Source organism: Scyliorhinus canicula, chromosome 14, assembly GCF_902713615.1.
Source record: "Scyliorhinus canicula chromosome 14, sScyCan1.1, whole genome shotgun sequence".
NCBI lineage: Eukaryota > Metazoa > Chordata > Chondrichthyes > Carcharhiniformes > Scyliorhinidae > Scyliorhinus > Scyliorhinus canicula.
In genome coordinates, this window is record NC_052159.1 from 33,221,784 (window position 1) to 33,241,583 (window position 19,800).

At 44.1% G+C, this 19,800-nt stretch overlaps 2 protein-coding genes across 6 annotated transcripts in view; one reads left to right on the top strand and one right to left on the bottom strand.

Moving 5' to 3' along the window:
- tpte (transmembrane phosphatase with tensin homology) overlaps positions 1-10,632 on the top strand; it is a 99,776-nt gene extending 89,144 nt beyond the window's left edge. For all 4 annotated transcript variants that reach the window (XM_038818394.1, XM_038818393.1, XM_038818392.1 and 1 more), the window contains 4 exons: positions 3,148-3,245; positions 8,793-8,888; positions 8,975-9,045; positions 9,638-10,632. In XM_038818394.1, the coding sequence (XP_038674322.1) occupies positions 3,148-3,245; positions 8,793-8,888; positions 8,975-9,045; positions 9,638-9,749 (377 nt within the window). In that variant the 3' untranslated portion in view covers positions 9,750-10,632. The remainder of the gene's footprint in view (positions 1-3,147; positions 3,246-8,792; positions 8,889-8,974; positions 9,046-9,637) is intronic.
- A 796-nt stretch (positions 10,633-11,428) lies between these two features.
- Positions 11,429-19,800, bottom strand: part of LOC119977389 (mitochondrial ornithine transporter 1-like) — a 57,941-nt gene continuing 49,569 nt past the window's right edge. For both annotated transcript variants that reach the window (XM_038818240.1, XM_038818239.1), the window contains 2 exons: positions 14,678-14,836; positions 11,429-11,812 (listed from right to left, as the gene is read on the bottom strand). In XM_038818240.1, the coding sequence (XP_038674168.1) occupies positions 11,691-11,812; positions 14,678-14,836 (281 nt within the window). In that variant the 3' untranslated portion in view covers positions 11,429-11,690. The remainder of the gene's footprint in view (positions 11,813-14,677; positions 14,837-19,800) is intronic.

Sequence of the window (19,800 nt, forward strand, 5' to 3'; positions counted from 1 at the left end):
CCTTCCCGCCCCTCTCCTTCACTCCCCCAATCTCCCTAGCCGCATCTCGTTTGCGAAGCTGGTGTGCCAGCATCCTGCTCGCCTTTTCCCCATACTCATAGACCGCGCCCTGCGCCCTTCTCCACTGCGTCTCTGCCTTCCTGGTGGTCAGCAGGTCGAACTTGACCTGCAGGCTGCGCCGTTCTCCCAGCAGCCCCTCCTCTGGTGCCTCCGCATATCTCCTATCCACTTCCAATAGCTCCCCCACCAGCCTCTTCCTCTCCTTTCTTTCTCTGTGTGCCCTTATGGAGATCAGCTCTCCCCTGATCACTGCCTTCAGGGCCTCCCAGACCATCCCCACCTGCACCTCACCCGTGTCATTCAAGTCCAGATAGCTCTCAATGCTCTTCCGGACCCTTTTACACACCTCGTCGTCCGCTAACAGCCCCACATCCAGCCGCCACAGCGGGCGCTGGTCCCGCGCCTCCCCCATTTCCACATCCACCCAATGTGGTGCATGATCAGAGATCGCAATGGCCGAGTACTCAGCTTCCCGTACCCTCGGGATCAGCCCCCTGCTCAACACGAAGAAATCGATTCTGGAGTACACTCTATGGACGTGGGAGAAAAAGGAATACTCCCTCGCCCTCGGCCTACCAAACCTCCATGGGTCTACTCCTCCCATCTGCTCCATGTACCCCCTCAGCACTTCTGCCGCTGCCGGCCTCCTATTGGTCCTTGAGCTCGATCTGTCTAGCCCGGGGTCCAGCACTGTGTTAAAGTCCCCCCCCATGATCAAGCCCCCTGCCTCCAGTCCCGGAATGAGGCCCAATAGGCGCCTCATAAAACCCGCGTCATCCCAGTTCGGGGCATATACGTTGACCATCACCACTTTCTCCCCCTGCAGCTTACCCTTCACCATCACATACCTACCCTCCTTATCCGCCACCACCTCCTCCGCCACGAACGACACCCTCTTTCCCACCAGAATCGCCACCCCCCGGTTCTTTGCGTCCAATCCAGAGTGGAACACCTGTCCCACCCACCCCCTTCTCAGGCGAACCTGGTCCACTACCTTCAAATGGGTCTCCTGTAACATTGCTACATCAGCCTTCAGTCCCTTCAGGTGTGAGAATACCCTTGATCTCTTGACCGGCCCATTCAGCCCCCTCACGTTCCAAGTGATCAGCCGGGTCGCGGGACGACCCGCCCCCTTCCCCTGCCGATTAGCCATGTCCTGTTCCCTGCTCGCCCCGGGTCGACCCTCCCCTTCTGACCCGCTCACCATGGCGATGACCCCCTCCCCCCACCCCTCCAGTCCTCCACTTCCCGTTCCTGGTCTTTCCAGCAGCAACCCGGTGTCCCTCCCTAACCCCCCTCCTCCCCCCCCCCCCCCCCCAGGCTAGGACCCCTCCTAGCCGCGATGTACCCTCCATCGTACTCCCGTAAGTCAGCTGGTTTACGCTGACCCGGCTGCTCCTGCCACACTCCGACTCCTCCCGGCTCGGGGGGGGGCCTCCCCCCCCCTTGCCACTCCTCCCTGGCCTCGCTCCAACGCGGGAAAGGTCGCCATTGCTAGCCACGCCCCGCGCTCCTCCCCTCCCCCCTCCTCTGCCCCGCGCGCGGGAAAACAGAGGAAAGCCCGCGCTTTCGCCCTGCCACACCCCACCCCGCCATCTTCAGTTCCACCCCCGTCCCCGTCCATGCCTGTAAAGAACCCCCCCTAGGAGCCCATATCCCCGATCTGCTCTCCCGTCCCGCCTCCCCAACTTAACATTATAAATAACAGATAGATAACAAATAACATTGATGTACTTAACAGTCGCCCTCTACCAAACAATATAAATAACCATAAATAACCATGAATAACCACAATAACAATAACTAAGGGAAGTTGGCAAAGGGGGGAAAAAACATCAGAAGAAAAACCCAAAGCAAGCGTTCAAGATCCAAACAAAGAAAGAAGAAAAAAAAAAGGAAACCTTTCCAATAAGAGTTGCCCAGTTCCGACCCAGCCGAAAAAAAACCGCTTGTTCAGCTGAAAGTACCCGAGCGGCTACGGCCGCCAAGTATCCCCTGGGTCTAATTCGAGTCCAGTTTCTCTTCCTGTACAAAGGCCCACGCCTCCTCTGGGGACTCAAAATAGTGGTGCTGGTTCTTGTAGGTGACCCACAAGCGCGCTGGCTGCAGCATTCCGAACCTGATCCGTTTTGCATGTAGCACCGCCTTCGTCCGGTTGTACCGGGCCCGCCGCTTTGCCACCTCCGCACTCCAGTCCTGGTAGACCCTCACCGTCGAATTCTCCCACTTGCTGCTCCTTTCCCTCTTGGCCCACTCCAGCACTCTCTCACGATCGCTGAGTCGCTGGAACCGCACCAGCACCGCCCTCGGGGGCTCATTTGCTCTTGGCTTCCTAGCCATGACCCTGTAGGCCTCTTCCAGCTCCAGGGGCGAAGGGACGGCCCCTGCCCCCATCAGGGAGCTCAACATTTCTGCTACGTATCCCGGGAGGTCTGACCCCTCCAGGCTTTCTGCCAGGCCCAAGATCCTCAGGTTCTTCCGCCTCATTCGGGTATCCAGCTCCTCAAAACGGCTCTGCCATTTCAGGTGGAGTGCCTCGTGCACCTCTACCTTTCCCACGAGGACCGTGGCCTCCTCCTCCCTCGCAGTCATCTCCTGCTGCAGCTCCCGAATCGACGCCTCTTGGGTCGCCTGGGCTCCCATCAGCCTGGTGGTCGTCGCATTCATTGACTCCAAGAGCTCCATTTTCAGCTCCGTAAAGAAGCGCAGGAGAGCGGCCTGCTGCTCCTCCGCCCATTTCCTCCATTCCTCGGGTGCGCCACCGGCCGCCATTTTGGTCTTCTTCCCCCGCTTTTTTTGGGGAGCTGCTGTTGCTTTCTTTACCACCCCACTCCGGGTACCGACCATAAAGTTGGTCTGGTTCTCCTCGGGGAGCCTTCCCCCACCGGGATTTGTCCTTCCAGCGCCGTTGGGGCCCTTCAATCGGCCCGAAAACACCTTTGTAGCAGGAGCCGCCAAACGTGCGACTTAGCTGGTCATAGCCGCAACCGGAAGCCCCATACATGGCTCTTTATCAAACATGGGGGCGGGGGTAGTAATGGCCATTTGTTCTTGCAAACTAAGACCTGTCCACTTTGTTCCATACAGGAGTTGGGAGGAACAACGGCAGTGACCTGAAAGTTGAAATCATTGTCAAGAAGGTGCTCGTATTTCAGTGCATTTGCGCAACACAAGAAAACTGTAAGGTAAAATCTAAAATAACTAACTAAATCAGGAAAGCTTGTTGATTGAGGGTGGTAGTTTCCATTCAAATAGCAGTTTGCTTCTTTCCAGAGGAGTTTGTCAAGTTTGAGTATCCATTCGTAAATGTCTGTCTTGCATTTTTACTCATAAATGTGATCGAATATAATGAAACAACCTGTGTAAATTGAGATCTTCATTTAAATACTTTCACATGGAGTAGGTAGCTTTTCTTGCCCTTGAGTTGGTCTTGAGCTGCTGCAGTCCACGTAGTGTAGGTACACCCACCGTGCTGTTCCTTTGCAGACTCTGTCCTTGTCACAAGTTGCTGACCTATCTTTGTGTTGGCTGCAAATTTGGTAACCATCTGTTTGATGTCTTCATCCAAGCCATTGATAAAATTGTAAATTAGTTGAGGCCCCAGCACTGATCCCTGTAGCACCCTTAGCTACAACTTGCCAACCCGAAAATCAAAATTTATTCCTACTTTTTTTTGTTGTTGCTGCTTTGTTAACTTTCTCCATGATCAAATGTTACTCCCTACAGTATGAGTTCTAATTTTTGTAGTAACCCTGTGGAATTGTATCAAATGTCACGGAGCTGGAAAGTGCCATTGACATCTGCAACTGACTGGCAGGAAGTGACCAGTTGTGCTATAAAGCATCTCCACACCACGATGGCCTGACCATTATGATTGAACACTTACTAACTAAATGAAATGGGGGGAAAAATAAAGTGAAAATCGCTTATTGTCACAAGTAGGCTTCAAATGAAGACACTGTGAAAAGCTCCTAGTCGCCACATTGCTTGCCCTGGAGCTGTGTGGTAATTTGCAGAGGCAAAAAAAGAAAATCTGGGCCAATAAATTGAAAAAGAAAAACCAGGTCAGAGGGGAATTTTAAATGTCATGTGTGCCACCTCCATCTGATAAACTGGATTATTTGCTCGACTGGAATGCCCTTTTTAACGCAATTAGACTAAATAGACCAAGGTCCATGAGCTGATCTTTGCAGCTGAGGTTCTCCAAACATTCCTGTAGCTCTCCTCCTGGGACCAATTCCAAAGCCTCTAACACAATGTGGGGGCTAAAACTGGGCATGGTATTCTAGATTATAAACGTGCAACAAATTACCAAAATCTACTTCACCCATGGTGTTGAACCCAGTGACGAAGTTCTGATCAAGCAAACTGCTCTATTCTGGATTGTGCTATGAATATTTCTCCAGCGATACCAATCTAGGTCATTAGGCACTATTACATCATGCTCCTGACTTGAACCTTGTAGATGCCAGAGGTGTTGAATGATCAGACAGTGAACCGCTCATCTCTCACTATGCAGGCTCAATTTGGCATTTTGTGGTTAGTCCAGTTAAGCTTCTGATTTTAAAAATGAATTATTGGAGTTGCAAATAATTAAACATTGTACAATATTAAGTGAATATCTTGTGATGGAGGAATAGTCATTGAAACCAGCTGAAGTTGTTAGGGCTGAAAACGCCCCACTGAAGAATTCCTGCATTGCTGTCCTGGGGCAGTGATCATTTGGTTTCAGATCACTACGCTTATCCAACTCCAAGCACCAAAGGTTTTTGTTTGGCTTGAGCCCCCATTATCCAAGCTGTATTAGGGATTTTGGTGTACAGGATATCTAACTTTCGCTTCTGCTCTGGTATTTCATTTCTTTGTGTTCAAGGATGGATCAAGGCTGTGAAGAAACCATTAAGCTTATTAGTGAATAGGCCTCGATTGATTGCGTTGCTGATGATCACTCCAATTAATTTTGAGACTATTAGAGTTCCAGTTGAAGCTTTGATCCTGTCTTGCTTTTTGTGGTTCCATTTTGGCCTGCTGCAGTCAATGTGCTGTAGCTACACTCTCTCTCGTGTGATCAGTGAGGGAGTTTCAGGATTTTGACCCAGTGACTAAAGGCATGGTGATGTAGTTCCCAGTCAGGATGGTGTTTTGGCTTGAAAGGAAACTTATAAGTAGCTGTGTTTCCATGTGCCTGCGACTCGTGTTCTTTTGGGTCACCGAGGACATGGTTTGGAAAGTTGTCAAATGAATTTTGGCGAGTTGTTGCAATGCATCTTGGTACACATGGAATTGATGGTATGCACCTGGAGGGGAGATACTCACTCCAATACAGAATTTGCAGCCTCTGATCTGCTCTGTAATCCTAGTATTTCTGTGCCACGTCCAGTTTTTCTGGTCAAACTGAGTGTTTCAATAGTATGGGGATTGTTTGTTTGGCATTGTGTGGTGTGAATGTTGCTTGCCACATGCAGCCCAACCCTTTCACGGTGTCCAGGTCTTGGGATGCAGACTGCTTCAGTATCCAAATTGTGATTGGAACCAAAGACTGTAAACATCCATACTACTTTATGGAGTGAAAATGAGGTGGTTGGGCCTAGGAAACTATTCTAAGAATCTTGTAGTGATGCCTTGGGACTGAGATGGTTGGTTTCCAATATCCTTGTGTTAGGAATGATTCTAACCAGTGGAGAGTTTTTCCCCTGAATAATGTAGCCTGGGAATTGTGGTCCTGACGGAATCCATCTGAACAAGTGCCACTTGATTATGCTGTTGATGACATCGTCCCATCACTTTACCACTTGGATAGAGGGGTGGCTAGTTCTGGATCACCATGTTGTTGGGGCTCACACCCTTTGCTGTATCGTGTTCTCATACATTTCTTGATATCATGAAATGAATTGAACTAGCTAAATACCTATGCTTCTGGGGAACATTGGGCACTTCTGGTTGAAGATAATTTGCTTCTGCCTTTCACATTGATATGCCAGATGGTGTGTCTCATCCTGTGTTGTGGAACTGTCTCCTCTCAATAGTTGATTTAATTGTTCCTCATTCATGACTGGATGAGGTGGAGCTTTGATCTGATCTGTTGGTGGATTGATTCGTTATGTCTCTAACATGCTGCTTGTGGTTTGGCATGCATGTATTCTTGTGATGTAGCACCTCATTTTCATTACGTCTAAATTCTGCTCCTGACTTGCTTCCCTAAACTCATTTTAAACCAGTGTTGAACCCTGAGCTTGATGGAGTGAGGGACATGCCACTCTATTAGGTTACAAGTCATAGTGTGGGTACAATTACCCACAGTGCCTCATAGCTGCCTAGTTTTGAGCTGCTAGATCTTTTCTTTTACATTTGTTCATGGGATGTAGGCATTGCTGGCTGGACCAGCATTTATTGCCAATCCCTGAGGGCAATTAAAGTCATTGCTGTGGACCTGGAATCGCATATAGGCCAAACCGGGTAAGGACAGATTTCCTTCCCTAAAGGACATTAATGAATCAGATGGGTTTTAACAATTGACAATGCTTTCATGGTCATCATTAGACTTTTAATACCAGATTTTATTTTCTATTGAATTCAGATTTCACCACCTGCCATGGTGGGATTTGAACCTGGGTCCCCATAGCATTACCCTGGAACTCTGGATTACTAGTTCAGTGACCGTACCACTGCCTCCAAGTCTCTGTTCCAAGTCTAACCCATTTGGCATGGTGGTGGTGGTGCCACAGTTGATGGAAGGTTTGAAGACTGGAGTTTTCCAAAACGAGTGGAACAGCAAAATAAGATACTGAACAACATGCTTTTATCTCCATAACCCAGCATAAGGGAAAATTAAATATCCTTTGAAATACTTCTGCAGTGGCAAAAAGGAAATATTTTAGTCAACCTGAACCTGGTCAAAGATGACTATTGGGATTAAGATCCTAGGCATACCTGAATCCCTTTACAATCAGTGTATTTACAAGGCTGGCACGGTGGCACATTGTCAGCACTGCTGCCGCATAGCACCAGGAGCCCAGGCTCAATTCTGACCTTGTATGTCTGTATGGAGTTTGCATGTTCAGTGCTGGTATGGGATTCCTCCCACAGTCCAAAGATATGCAGGTTAGGTGGGTTGGCCATGATCAATGTACAGGGATGGAAGGGGAGTAGCCATAGGAAGATGCTGAGTGCAGACCTCTGTACTGTTCTTAAATTTGGCATGAAGGAGTCATGCATGCATGTGCCTTTTGGCATGAAGGTGTCATGCATGCATGTGCCTTTTGTCTGCTTGACTAAGGGACTAGTGAAAATCATGGTACTCGTGACGTCTAGCTTGGATATTCCACTGCCTCGCCTGCTTTACAAATACGCTGGTAAATAGAACCTAAATTTAATTCTTTGTTTCACTTGAGGAAAGGGAGGAGAGAAGGAGGTGTTTGGTTTCTCAGTTAAGATTTTCACGTGCCAATTGGATATCTGTCTGTGTGCTGTACAACTGTTGGGGGTGATGGAAAAAGCTGGGAGTGCAGATAAATGGGGGAAAGAGAGCATTTCGAACCAAAATGTACAGCAGAGGGAAAGTCAATTGTAACAAAGCAGAAGCACATTTATTTCAGTAGCATGGTCATCCAGGAAATAGGGAATATTATCAGGAGGGATGAGAGGGGCAGAAATATAATTGCAAGAGGCACTTCCTTGAAGGGAGACACAGAGGAAAAGAGAAAAAGGTCACAAGCTCACTCTGGAGGAAGTGGAAGGACATGATTCCATTTGTGCATACAGGGTGTATCATGGTCTGACTTGACCCATATATTAAACATGGCATAGTGGGATTAAGTTTCTGTAAGGGTTTTCCGGAATGGCAGTTGTAACTTTGGAAGTCGTGTCAAAGCCACAAGAGAAAAGGGGTTAAACCTTTTACTGTAACAAAATTATCTCGTTCATTATCTGCTGTCACTTCTTGTCTACTGGGTGTGGGTACGATGCTTACTAACACAAGTGCACACCATGGGCGGGATCCCCCCCCCCCCCCCCAAAGTGGGACAATTGCCGGGGAGCTGCGCCACGCCACGCCACCCCGACCCCCGCACGCAATTCTCCCACCCAAAACCAGCGCTGTGCGATTACTGGGCCGCTTGAAATCGCTGCAAATGATGTGCGCCGATTCTCCGGCCCGGATGGGCCGAGCGGCCGCTACGACACGTTCACGCCAGCACCGTCCACTCCTGGTCGTTGCTGCCGGGAACGCTGGGGGGACGGCCTGTGTGGTGGGGGCCTCCTTCACCAGGGGAGGGGGCCTGCAATTGGCGGGCCGGCCTCTTTCTCTCCCCCAACCCCCGGCCTCCCTCCTCCCGTGGCTTGCCCCAGAACACCGGTGCCATGTTGATGAGGGGCCGGTGTGAGTAAGAAGTTCCCCGCGCATGCGCAGGTTGGCGTGGCACCCATTTGGCGCCGCGTAAGGGGGCCGGAGCGAAAGTGAACCGCTCCTGCGCCGTAGGGGGCCAGAATAGGCCGTGTCTGGGACCTGTTTGCGCCATCGTGAAACACGACGGCGTTCACGATGGCGCGGGCTCTTAGTCCCGGGAGCGGAGAATACCGCCCCATATATTGAGGCTTTATTTAACTACTTCTGTTTGGCATGAGAAAAGCCAACTATCCTAAGTGTTTAGTATTATTTGTTTATCACATCTAAGACCATGAACTGATTTCAGTGCCTACATTTTCCAGATACATTAAATATTTTTTTCATACAGCTGTTCTTTGATGCTGGGAGTAACTCTGCTATAATTAGCTTGGAGAATGGTCCTGAAGTGAGCGGTGATGTTAAAGTCCGATTTGAGTCTAGCGGGGTAAGCTGGTTTACTCTTTCTACATTGTTTTAAAAGAAAAAGTAAATCCTTCGAAAAGGCTTAACTTTTTTTCTTCTTCGTTCCAGGGACTTCCTAAAGGTTATGATGACTGCCCATTCTACTTCTGGTTCAACACATCCTTCATTGTAAATAATAGGTACAGTAGAATTGTAGTTAATCGAATTAAAAATAGTTTTGATTGTTAGAGGGAGGAAAGGTTGAAAATATCCCACTCTGATGTCTAGTGACGGTCTTCATAACTAATCTACCCAATCGCACACCAGAGAAATCTGAAATCAAGTTTAAGGCCACTTAATATTCTAACTCAAATTTCATGTGTCGGGGGCCTTCAGCTACAATAGCAGGCACAATTTATGGTGATACAGGTGTTCAATATTCTGTTCTGTTTAGGTTCGAGTGAATTTGAGATTGCTATATAACAAAAATTTAGTACAGCAACTGGTTTTCTCAAGATAGGAGAGACAATTTGCAAGTGAGGAAGCATTGCTAAACATATCCTTTGCTAACGTAACTTGTCCAATGCTACAGGAATGTAATTAGCAATTCACCTTTTTCTCACATACACACAGTGCAAGATCAAGCAAGAGAATTTTTAGTTGACCTGTATTAGACTTACTCTGAAGTCAGTACCTGACGTCTTTTTCTGCACACATTTTAAGTAATTCAGAGTTTTAACTGCTGTAGTGGGTTTTTCTTTTCTATAACTGTTTCTTTTTAAATTTGTCCAGGCTCTACTTGTCTAGAGATGAACTTGACAACCCACACAAGCCAAAAACCTGGAAGATCTACAGTGAAAAATTTGCAGTGGAGGTGAATTTTGATGATCCTGATTCCAGTTAAGCTAGTATCACCTCAGGAACAGAATGGGTATTGAATGATTCCAGGCAGTTTGTAATGTAAATAATGTATTGGGAGTCTGGTACTGCCTTCACTTGTGAGGGGAGGGAAGCGGGGGAGAGAAATATTATGGGAACTTCTACTTGCTGCAAGATATTCATGTTTAACAACTTCCAGACTTTTGCGACTAAAGGAAAAACTTGGAAAATGGTGAAAGTCATCGCTCTGGTGCTGCAGGCCACTCCATCACCGCCCAATTTTTCCTTCGAGTTGACAGTGTTGCATTTACCTCATCAGAAAGAGGGTGTGATTATCAGTTATCCCAGGACTGAATTAGTCATAGATATTTTTTACTTAATAAAAAAAACTGATTTTTACCTGTCCGTAGCATTTTTCCTCTGAAGGAACATGAGTTATCAGCGATGTTACGACCAGGTTAATAAAAGCCTGCGCCCCCTGATATGAAATTCTTTGATTTGTTGAAATGATTTGTCCTTGTGATATTTCAGTAGCCTGATGTATTTAGCCATAGTTGTACAGTATTGAATTGTGCCACCGAAACAACATTCTAGATAAATTGTGTTCTTCAGGTGAAGACTCCAACCACACATAGCACTGCACTTGCGGGAGGGAAGGCAGCAAAAAGAGACTTGTACAGCACAGGCATTAATGTAATTATCCTATTAATACTCGTGATCCGTTCATATCTGCTTAAAATTAAATGGCTTTTTCTGTATGTTACAAAACCTTAAGCCTAGATCACTTCCAATGGAATTTGTGCACACTTCATGTTTTGATATGAAATATAAATACTGCCACCCATACTTGAACTACATGTTTAGTAATGTTTGTTCAACTATTAAAATGTCAGTAGTTATCAAATGCATCTGTTGTTGAATTCATTTTTATATGTAGAGTTCTTGAAATTTTCTTCAATAAATAGTAAAATACTGATTTCCTATTTTGGGATTCCTCCTTAGCCACTTACCAGTAGCAAATGTTTGACATGTTTTCCTGTTAACAGAATTGACTTGTGATACTGTAACTTGGTAATGTTTACAGAAGGTTAAAAGGATCCAGTTCCTGCTCTTTTCCTACATATAAGTAGATGCAACATATGGGAGTAGATGCAACATATGGGAAGTAGGACAAGTACGATAGGTATGTGCACATTTTTTTGAAATGAAGTGACGTAGTTGTGCTTTTCAATACTGAACTGTACTGGACATCCTGCTTGCCATAACTACACAAAAAGCGCGTTATAGTGGAAACACCAATTTGCATCTGGTATCTTCTCTAATGTTGCCAAATATGCTAATATCATTGGAATCCTGCTCTTGATATGATGGCTTTATCACTTGCATCAAGTTTAAAAATTAGTGTTCTAAATTAATATAAAATAAACAAGACCCAGAAAGATGTATTCTCCTGCTTTAGTGGAAGGCATTTTGAATATGGAGGCAGTGAGGCACGGCAACTTCCAACAACCAGCCACGTGTAGTGAAATAGCAGCAGTATTACTTTGCCTAATAGTCTCTCTTTTTATTTAAAAAAAAAAGTGCATTTATTTCCTTTCCAGCTTGTGATGTGCGACAGTGAAATGTCAAATGGTTTGATTATTCTTTGAGCTGCCATCCTCACTCTGCTACCCATGAAGTTTGAGTCATAATTCACAAGCAAAGGAGCTTTTTGTTTCTCCTGGAAATGGAGAACACAACTTTATTTTTTTACAAAACATTACAATCTTGATCAATTAATCTTGGTTGATAGTTAAATTATGCAGTTCAGGTGCTTTTGAAAGACCCACTCACTGCAAAGAATTCATTCTGCACCTACTTTATGCACTCTTCTGTACAGTACCAAGTATCCAGTACCAGATATCCAGTATTGCACTCCAGCTTTTGCAGCTCAAACTCCGGATTTAAAGCTCTCTCGGAATACCCATCAGTCACTCATGTGATCCATCATCGCTTTTCTACTTAATTCATAGGCCAAAAATAATGCCCCATTGGCAGGAAATGCACGTATCATTGTTGGTGTTAATCCAGAATATATTGCTTTAACACCTGTGGGTAAAAGGAGACATTTATGGGACCATTTTAATGCTGAAACATATTAGGTGGTGATATCCTTCGTTAACAGTGCAAATTGTTGCCCCATACAGTGTTTAACTTTTGAAATAATTACTTTCCAAATGCCCCTTTATTATTTACTTGTAAGCCACATGTTGACTAGTTTATTCACAATGAACATCCGTGCTCAGTTTATGTACATAGCAACAATGTGTTTAATGCTTATGTTGGGGTAGCTGGAATAAATCTTAAAACAGACAAACTAGTGCCTTTCAAAGTGCTTGGCCCCTGCATTGTAACAGAATATGTAACAATTCCACACTGCAATCAAAACATGGCCAGATTGGGTGTTGACCCGAAAATGCTACTTGTTCTGATGCATTCTTCAAAGAATTTAGATTTTAATTCAGCATTTTCTGAAGCATAGTTCTTGCTCTTAATCCCAGCAACTAAAGTATTCTACCACACGCTTGAGCATTTCTTTGATATGAATAGGATTGACTGCATGAAGTGTCTGAAGCATTATACTGATCGCGACGATATAGCCCAAAGACACTAACTGGAATGTTTTGACAGTAGTCCTAATTTGTACATCTACATCAAAAAGATGCTAATCCACCCTCTTAATTTCTCTGCTAATCTGGGTCAATGGAGACCATGAATTGGATTCAATTTGAATTGTGTTTTGGAGCCAGCAATGTGACATTGCCCTGGGCATTGACTTTCTAACATTAAGAATGGGATAATTAAAAATTAGTTGGGCCGAGCATCACTGAGTGGTTATTGATTTAACAATAAAATTTGCATTATGCCAATGTAGTAAATTGTCAATCTAGGATTTTAGAATGAGGTCTTTCTCATGGCTGTGCTGGTTCCACATCAAAATGATCTGATCTGCTTGCCTAATTCCTCCCTGCTTGTTTTTGACCTTGCCCCTCTTCAAAGGTTTGTTTCAGCAGTCACTTGTATTCTAATCACTTGGTGAAAATGCTCCACCTTCCTGTTTGCTTCTCAACCTACACATACTTACTATTCTCTCTGAAATTTTTACATTTTCTAGATTATTCCATGTCTCTGCTCCATAGTTTTTATAACTTCTGTATGTAGTGTCCAAAATTGTGCATTCCAACTATGGTTTGATCTGTCTTGTCCACATTAATCATTTACTTGTGCACTCCCTTGTCCTGCATATCTGAACCTACTAACCCCTTTTTTTTTTAAAAAGAGTCCCTCTTTAAAATTTGCTGTGCTATAATATTTGATATCAGCAAATTAGATATTTGTCCAAAATATTTAGCAAGTAAGCAAGGAGGATTTCAGCTTGCATAGTCCTACCTTATTCTAAATTGAGAAATTTGAATTTGTACCTTATTCAATCAAAGACCGCTAATCCTTTTTGGTACTATTATCTTTGGTCTGGTATCGCTTTGTGCTATTTATTGCCAGTGCAAATACATGCCCTTCCTTCACACACTTTTTATGAATAGCCGAAAGTCTAGACTGTTAACCAATCCTTTTTTTCCAATCTGTCTCCAGACAAATTTACTCCTAGTTCAATTAGTCTGCATCCTATGTAACCTCCACTGATCATGTTAACTTTCTTCTTTGATCAATTTCATTTATGAAAATATCTTGTTTAGTCTAACTGTTCTCCCCACATCTATATCACCTCACCTCTGCTTCAGTTCAATTTTTCAGGATCAGATCCAGAAATTGGGACCTGTAACATTCAGAACCCTCCCCCAGCCCCGTGCACTCTTCCAAATTTGACTACACAGGTCTTTCTCTTTCTTCCCCCCCCCCCCCCGTACTCTTCCCACTTAGGGACTTGCTGAGAAATTAGTTTGTGCCTTTCACAAAATGATTGATTAGACCACCCAGTATTGTCACAGAACATGTAGCAATTTAATCCAAATGTTCTCACATCAGATCTCATTTTCTAATGCAATATGTCATTGTCCAAGTTGCAAGACCATGGGTGTGATTCTTGCCCCCACATTCTCTGGTGCACCTTCTGCTTTTCTTGGAGAATAGTTTTCTATTTGTGGTCCTTGATCTTTTTAGATTGGACAGAGCCCATTTGTATTCTGGTTAGTATGCAGTAGCACTCCAGACAATTTGCTCAACCATTTGTTTTCCTACCATCACTTAGTCACCTTGGTCTGCATTTGGCAACATCTCACCAGAAGTAACCTTGCCTCTAAATCTGATCAAGTATTTACCCTAGTTTTTTTTCCCCCTAGTTTTTTTTCCCCCAGCAACTACTCTTACTGATAAGAGATGCAACATTACACTTCACTCATCTGACTATAGTGTTATATACCTTTTTAAGGCAGAGAGCAATGCAACATTTAAGTCGGTTTAATGACTGGAGCCATTCAACTTGCGCACAAAGGTTGCCACATAGTGATGGGTGTGATTGGCGCAGGCTTGGAGGACCGAAGGGCTGTATTGTTCTTTGTTCAAGTTACATTAACCCAAGTGGGGAAAATGTGTAAAAGGGAGGGTGAGACACAAATTAACCTTCTCTAATGTGGTTATTGGGTTAGTATCAGCTAACGTTGCCTCGCTGAAGTCCCATGTTCGGAGCACCAACAGTTGTCTTCCCCTATGTCCTCCACTTTGACTGGTGTGGAATGACTGACCACGTAACGTTGAATTGGGGAGAGTGCCAAAGAAAGGGCAGAAAACATTGCCCATTCTAAACCCATTCAGAACTCTAGACCATGTTTTGTAGTCTTTCACATGCAACAAACATTTAGCTATCCCTATCTGTTGCTATAAATTGAACAATTAAACCAAAAGGTTTGGATTGAGAATAGAAAAATATTAATCATATACTATTAAAACCCTACTTACCTTCCGTCGTAAGAATTTGTCGGAAAGTACTAAAGAAACCAGCCTGTTGACCTGCCATTGAAAGGACCTGTATACGGGATTTCACACAGTCTATTGGATAAACAGCAATCCACAAGCAGGCACCTCCAAATCCGCCACTCACCATCAAGGGAATTACACCTTTTGAAACAGAATTTGAGTTGCTTAATGTGTACAGCATCATCAGACCCAGTCTTCATCCAATTCATACATTTACAGACATTTAACAATGGAATTTTTCAAAACTGTATACGTGTCTGTGTGTAAAGTAATCTATCTTGGGACCAAGTCACTAGTGCACTTCTCAGTCCCTACAAGGTCAGGATAAACTGGTGAATTATATGAAGCAAGCAGGAGCAGCTACTCTGACCCCTTGAGCTTGCTCATCATTCAGTAAGATCATGGCTGATCTGATTGGAACCTCAAACCCACATTCTCGCCTAACCCCAATAACCTTTCCACCCCCCCATGTTAATCAAGAATCTATCCTATTTTATGGCAGGTTCCCTATCTCCCTGCAAGTTGGAATGGGGAATAAATGGTTGGCCTTGCCATTGATACCTACATTGCGAATTCTGAAACAATTGTAGAAATGGTTACAGTAGGCAGCATGTGGTTAGCAGTGCTGTCTCATGGCACCAAGGACCCGGGTCACTGTTTGAGTGGGGCTTGCACATTCTCCCCGTGTCTGCATGGGTCTCACCCCACATCCCAAAATGTGCAGAGGTGGATTGGTAATGCTAAATTGCCTCTTAATTGGAAAAAAAATTAGGAAAAATAATGGTTACCGTACACAGGTGTCCATTCGGTTCATTGTGGCTGCTCTGTTTCTCTGCAACAGCAACTCGCTTGGTTTCACACCTCACCTTCTACCTGTATCATGGCAAATTTATCTTCAGAATTTTCCAATTCGCAGATAGCCTGAATTGAATCTCTCTCCACGCACAAGTCGTGCATTTTAGATTTTAACCACCTACTTTTCCTTGGGTTGTTTTTTTTTCTAATCACGTTAAATCATTGGCCAAGGGTTGAGAACCAGAGGCAGTGGAGTTTGCCAGAATGTACTGTCAGATCCCTCATGATTTTGAATACTTGTCAAAACTCCCCACAACCTTCTCTGGAGAAACTAGGACTATTCTCCTTAATCTATGTGCCCGATTGAAGTTCCACCTTCTTAACTATTCGTGGTAGATCTTCTATGCACCCTCTTGAGTATTCCTATTCTAATGGTATTGTCACTAGACTAATAATCCAGAGCAATGCTCTGGGGGCCCAGGTTCAAATCCCAGTAGCTGGTGAAATTTGAATTCAAATAGAATTTATAAAGTACTGACCATGAAGCCATTGTCTGCCATAACCCGTCCCGTTCACTAATGTCCTTTGGGATGGAAACCTGACATCCTCAACTGGTCAGCCCTACCTGTGACTCCAGGGGTTGACTCTTTAATTGCCCTTGAACTCTGAAGTGCCTTAGCAAGTTGCTCAGTTGAAAGCTTTGACAAAGAGTCATTAGACTCGACGTTAGCTCTTTTCTCTCACTACAGATGCTGCCAGACCTGCTGAGATATTCCAGCATTTTCTCTTTCGCACTCGGTTCAAAGGCAATTGGAGATTGGGAATAAATGCTGGCCGAGTTAGCAGTGCACACATCCCATGAATGAATAACTGGTACCGAGAACTGGACACGCTTTTGGCCTCTGCCTCAAGCCCAGGATCCCATATGCTTTATTAACACTTTCTCAACTTGTCCTGCCACCTTCAACACTCTCTGCACATATATTGTCCTCTGCTCCTGCACCGCTTTGCAATTGTATCCTTTATTTTAAATTGCATCATTTCACACTTTCTGCATTAAATTTCATTACTCACTAAATGGTAGAGAGAAGTAGATTTTTTTCCCCTCCATTCGCTATCCTGAAGAGGCTTCACAATATTTTTCTAATTTAAAAAGCAAAGATTGAGGATATTTAATTTTGTTGCACAAGTGATTCATCACTTTATAACAATGGCAACATTCAGAAAATTGAAACCGCAGTACAGGTCTTCAAACCCCCATATTTTCCTGAACTCCATGCTCTTTAATAATTTGTTATTGGCGTGTGTGATTTTTACTCAATTTATTTTTGTTTGGGTTACTACAGCTTTTTGACCCCACCAGCCATTTAATCCGCCAACTCATCTGCCACACCATTGGTGGATTACAGCAGTTTGCAACTGGCCACAGTCGTGTGAATTCTAAGCTTAATGCAGTCTGTCTTTGGAAAAAAAGATATATCCTTCAGATATATAATTTGGGCTGGACAGATGAGAATCCACTGTTTTGCTCACCTGCTGTCTTGACTAACTTGTAACCAGTGGAAATTACAAGGATTTGGTGTTTGGGGTTGATGGAAATTCAATGGGAGAAATAAAATGTTTATTATTTTGATTTCTAACGTAAGAACAGAGTTAGTTAATGCAGACGGCATTTTATAGCTGCAGCTTGTGCAAGCCAAGCCATGACCCACAAACATCAACATGTGTGTACGGGTAGAATATTTTCCCCAGTTGTAGGTATAAAATGCACATGTGAAATACATATGTGGAAATGGTAGCATTTTAGTGTTTTTTTCCCACCAAATTGGTTAAGACTGGCATGGTGCTTTCATTTGAATACTAAAGACAAATCTACAAAAGGAGGTAATTCACATTTTTCTTTTACGAAGCATTATTCTATTCCATTGACTCCCCCCCCCCCCCCCCGCCCCTGCTTGAGGGAGGGTGCTGCAGTTGCTTTGCAATTATTTATCAACCCCCTCCTCATACAGCCATACCTACATTGAGTGTATTGTCATGATGCTTACCAGAAGGAATAGTGGAAGAGTACATTGGCCTCTTATTTAAAAAGATTCCGGATCTATTTGGGCTGCCAGCATTGCCTAATTCTACCTTTAATTCTTTTTAAAAAGTGGTTTTAAAAAGATGGTTCCAGGTTGCCCCTGCTACAGAAAAATTGTTCAAGAACTTTTTTATTAATAAGAGAAAAGATTCTGGAGCTCAGAATTGTTGACTCTGTGGGGCGAGCAAGCTTAATGTCAGGGATTCCACGAGGCTTCGGAGGGAATAGGGGCACTACCTGACTCTAGGTATTTTATGTCTGAAGATAAGCAGATGCCTGATAATACTATACAAAACAGCGAAGTCCACTGTGGCCAGTGTTGAAAGTTCCCAGCAGACATGTTGTGCATCTGAAGCTACATTTTACATGCAACATTTTGTAGATTTGGATCTTACTCATTCAAACAAGATTACTCGGGCATGAGCTTTCATTTTATAAAACGTCTTGATCAAGACTAGAAAATTTCCCAATCATCCCGTCTTAAAGTTAACGTTGCATCAATTAAGTCTCATTAAGAACTCTATCCACAAATCCAACTCGTTAGATTAAAGCAATTGGTTGCAATGTTAGATTACCCTTTGATTTTGGTTTTTCTATCCTTCTGGATCAGAAAATGCATTAGATTGGTTGCCTTTCTTCAGAAGATTGAATTTTCCTTTAGGATCACTGTGGGTGTACCTACGCCACCAAATGGCCCACTGTCGCCATCTTTAGGTCAGTGAGGGATGGACAACAAATGCTGGCCTTGCCAGTGGCACACTCATCCCATGACCAAAAGAACGGTAGAAATGACCCAAATTGATTTTTTTTCTTCTCATTTCACAGCAGGGGATTGGAAAGATCAATGAGCAGATCCCGACTTAACATTGGCTTCAAATTGGAAAAGGTGTAAAATGAGCTGCCATGGTGTATCCCTATTGTATTTTAATCCCAATATTAAAGAACAATGTCTTGAGTTTTAGACTGAATATTCAAGATCATGAATTCCGCTTCAGATTTGTTGACAAAACTTCAGCACAAACTAGCTTATTTCACTTCGGCTTCAGGAGCCCTGTTGGTTGTGACTACAATCTACAGCTGCAGATGAGGGCAGCACGGTGGCCCAGTGGTGAGCACCGCTGCCTACTGCGCTGAGAACCCAGGTTCGACCCTGGCCCCGGGTTACTGTCCGTGTGGAGTTTGCACATGCTCCCCGTGTCTGTGTGAACTTCACCACCACAACCCAAAGATGTGCAGGTTAGGTGGATTGACCACACTAAATTGCCCCTTAATTGAAAAAAAAATAATTGGGTACTCTAAATTATAAGAAGAAGAAAAAAATCTACAGCTGCAGATTATAATCAGGACTTGTTTGTTTAAACACAAGTTCCTACTAAAAGTCCACAGCAGCAGAATAATTTTTTGTTACCTATAGTACGCTGACAGAAGTGGAAAACTGATGACTATGAATAGGGATAGGGACTAGGAGCAGTGCTTCGGGGAAGGGGGGTAGCAAGATGTGCCTGAGAAGTGGAGATGGAGTAAATTGGAGTAGATGGAGACGAGAGGGGGAAGAATAAGAATAGCATCAGATTAGGCACGGTGAGGAGCAGCTGGGAAGTGCAAGAATACCAGGTTTGAATTGAGGGAGCAAGAGGATAATCGTATTCAATAGAAGCAGAAATATGGCGGAAGAGAATCTTTGACAGTAAAGAAAGTTCTTCCCTTCCTTTAGTTCAGAAAAAGTGTGGTTTGAGACGGTGACTGTTAGCATTTGGAAAATAGTGGCTGAAAATCCAAATATAATACAAAATGGGCTTTCTGAAACCAAAATCAATTCCAGCGAATTTGAGGTTTATCTCTGTATACAAGGTAAGGGCTAGTGGGTAGGTCAGACCTCAGAATTTCATAATATTCAACAGCTTGGTTTTCTAGACTCTTAATCTGTTGTTTGAACTTTTGAGATTTATCTGCCTATGCTTTCCGCAGGATTCTGGCATTGGAGGGAATACATACAGCAACTGGTAATTCCAGGAGACGAAGCTCTTGCAAAGGACATTGGGCTCCACAATACCGGAACAAAAACATGGGAGCCTCCTGTTGGAATATTCCACCAACAGGTCTATTTTTGGAACACTCCTCATCTGAAAAAGGAAATCTTTGTACTTTGAGGATGCATCAGGGAGGTGGCTATTAGTGTGTGTATGCTCTCACTAAATGGTGAGGCACCGTCATCACTTCTGAGACC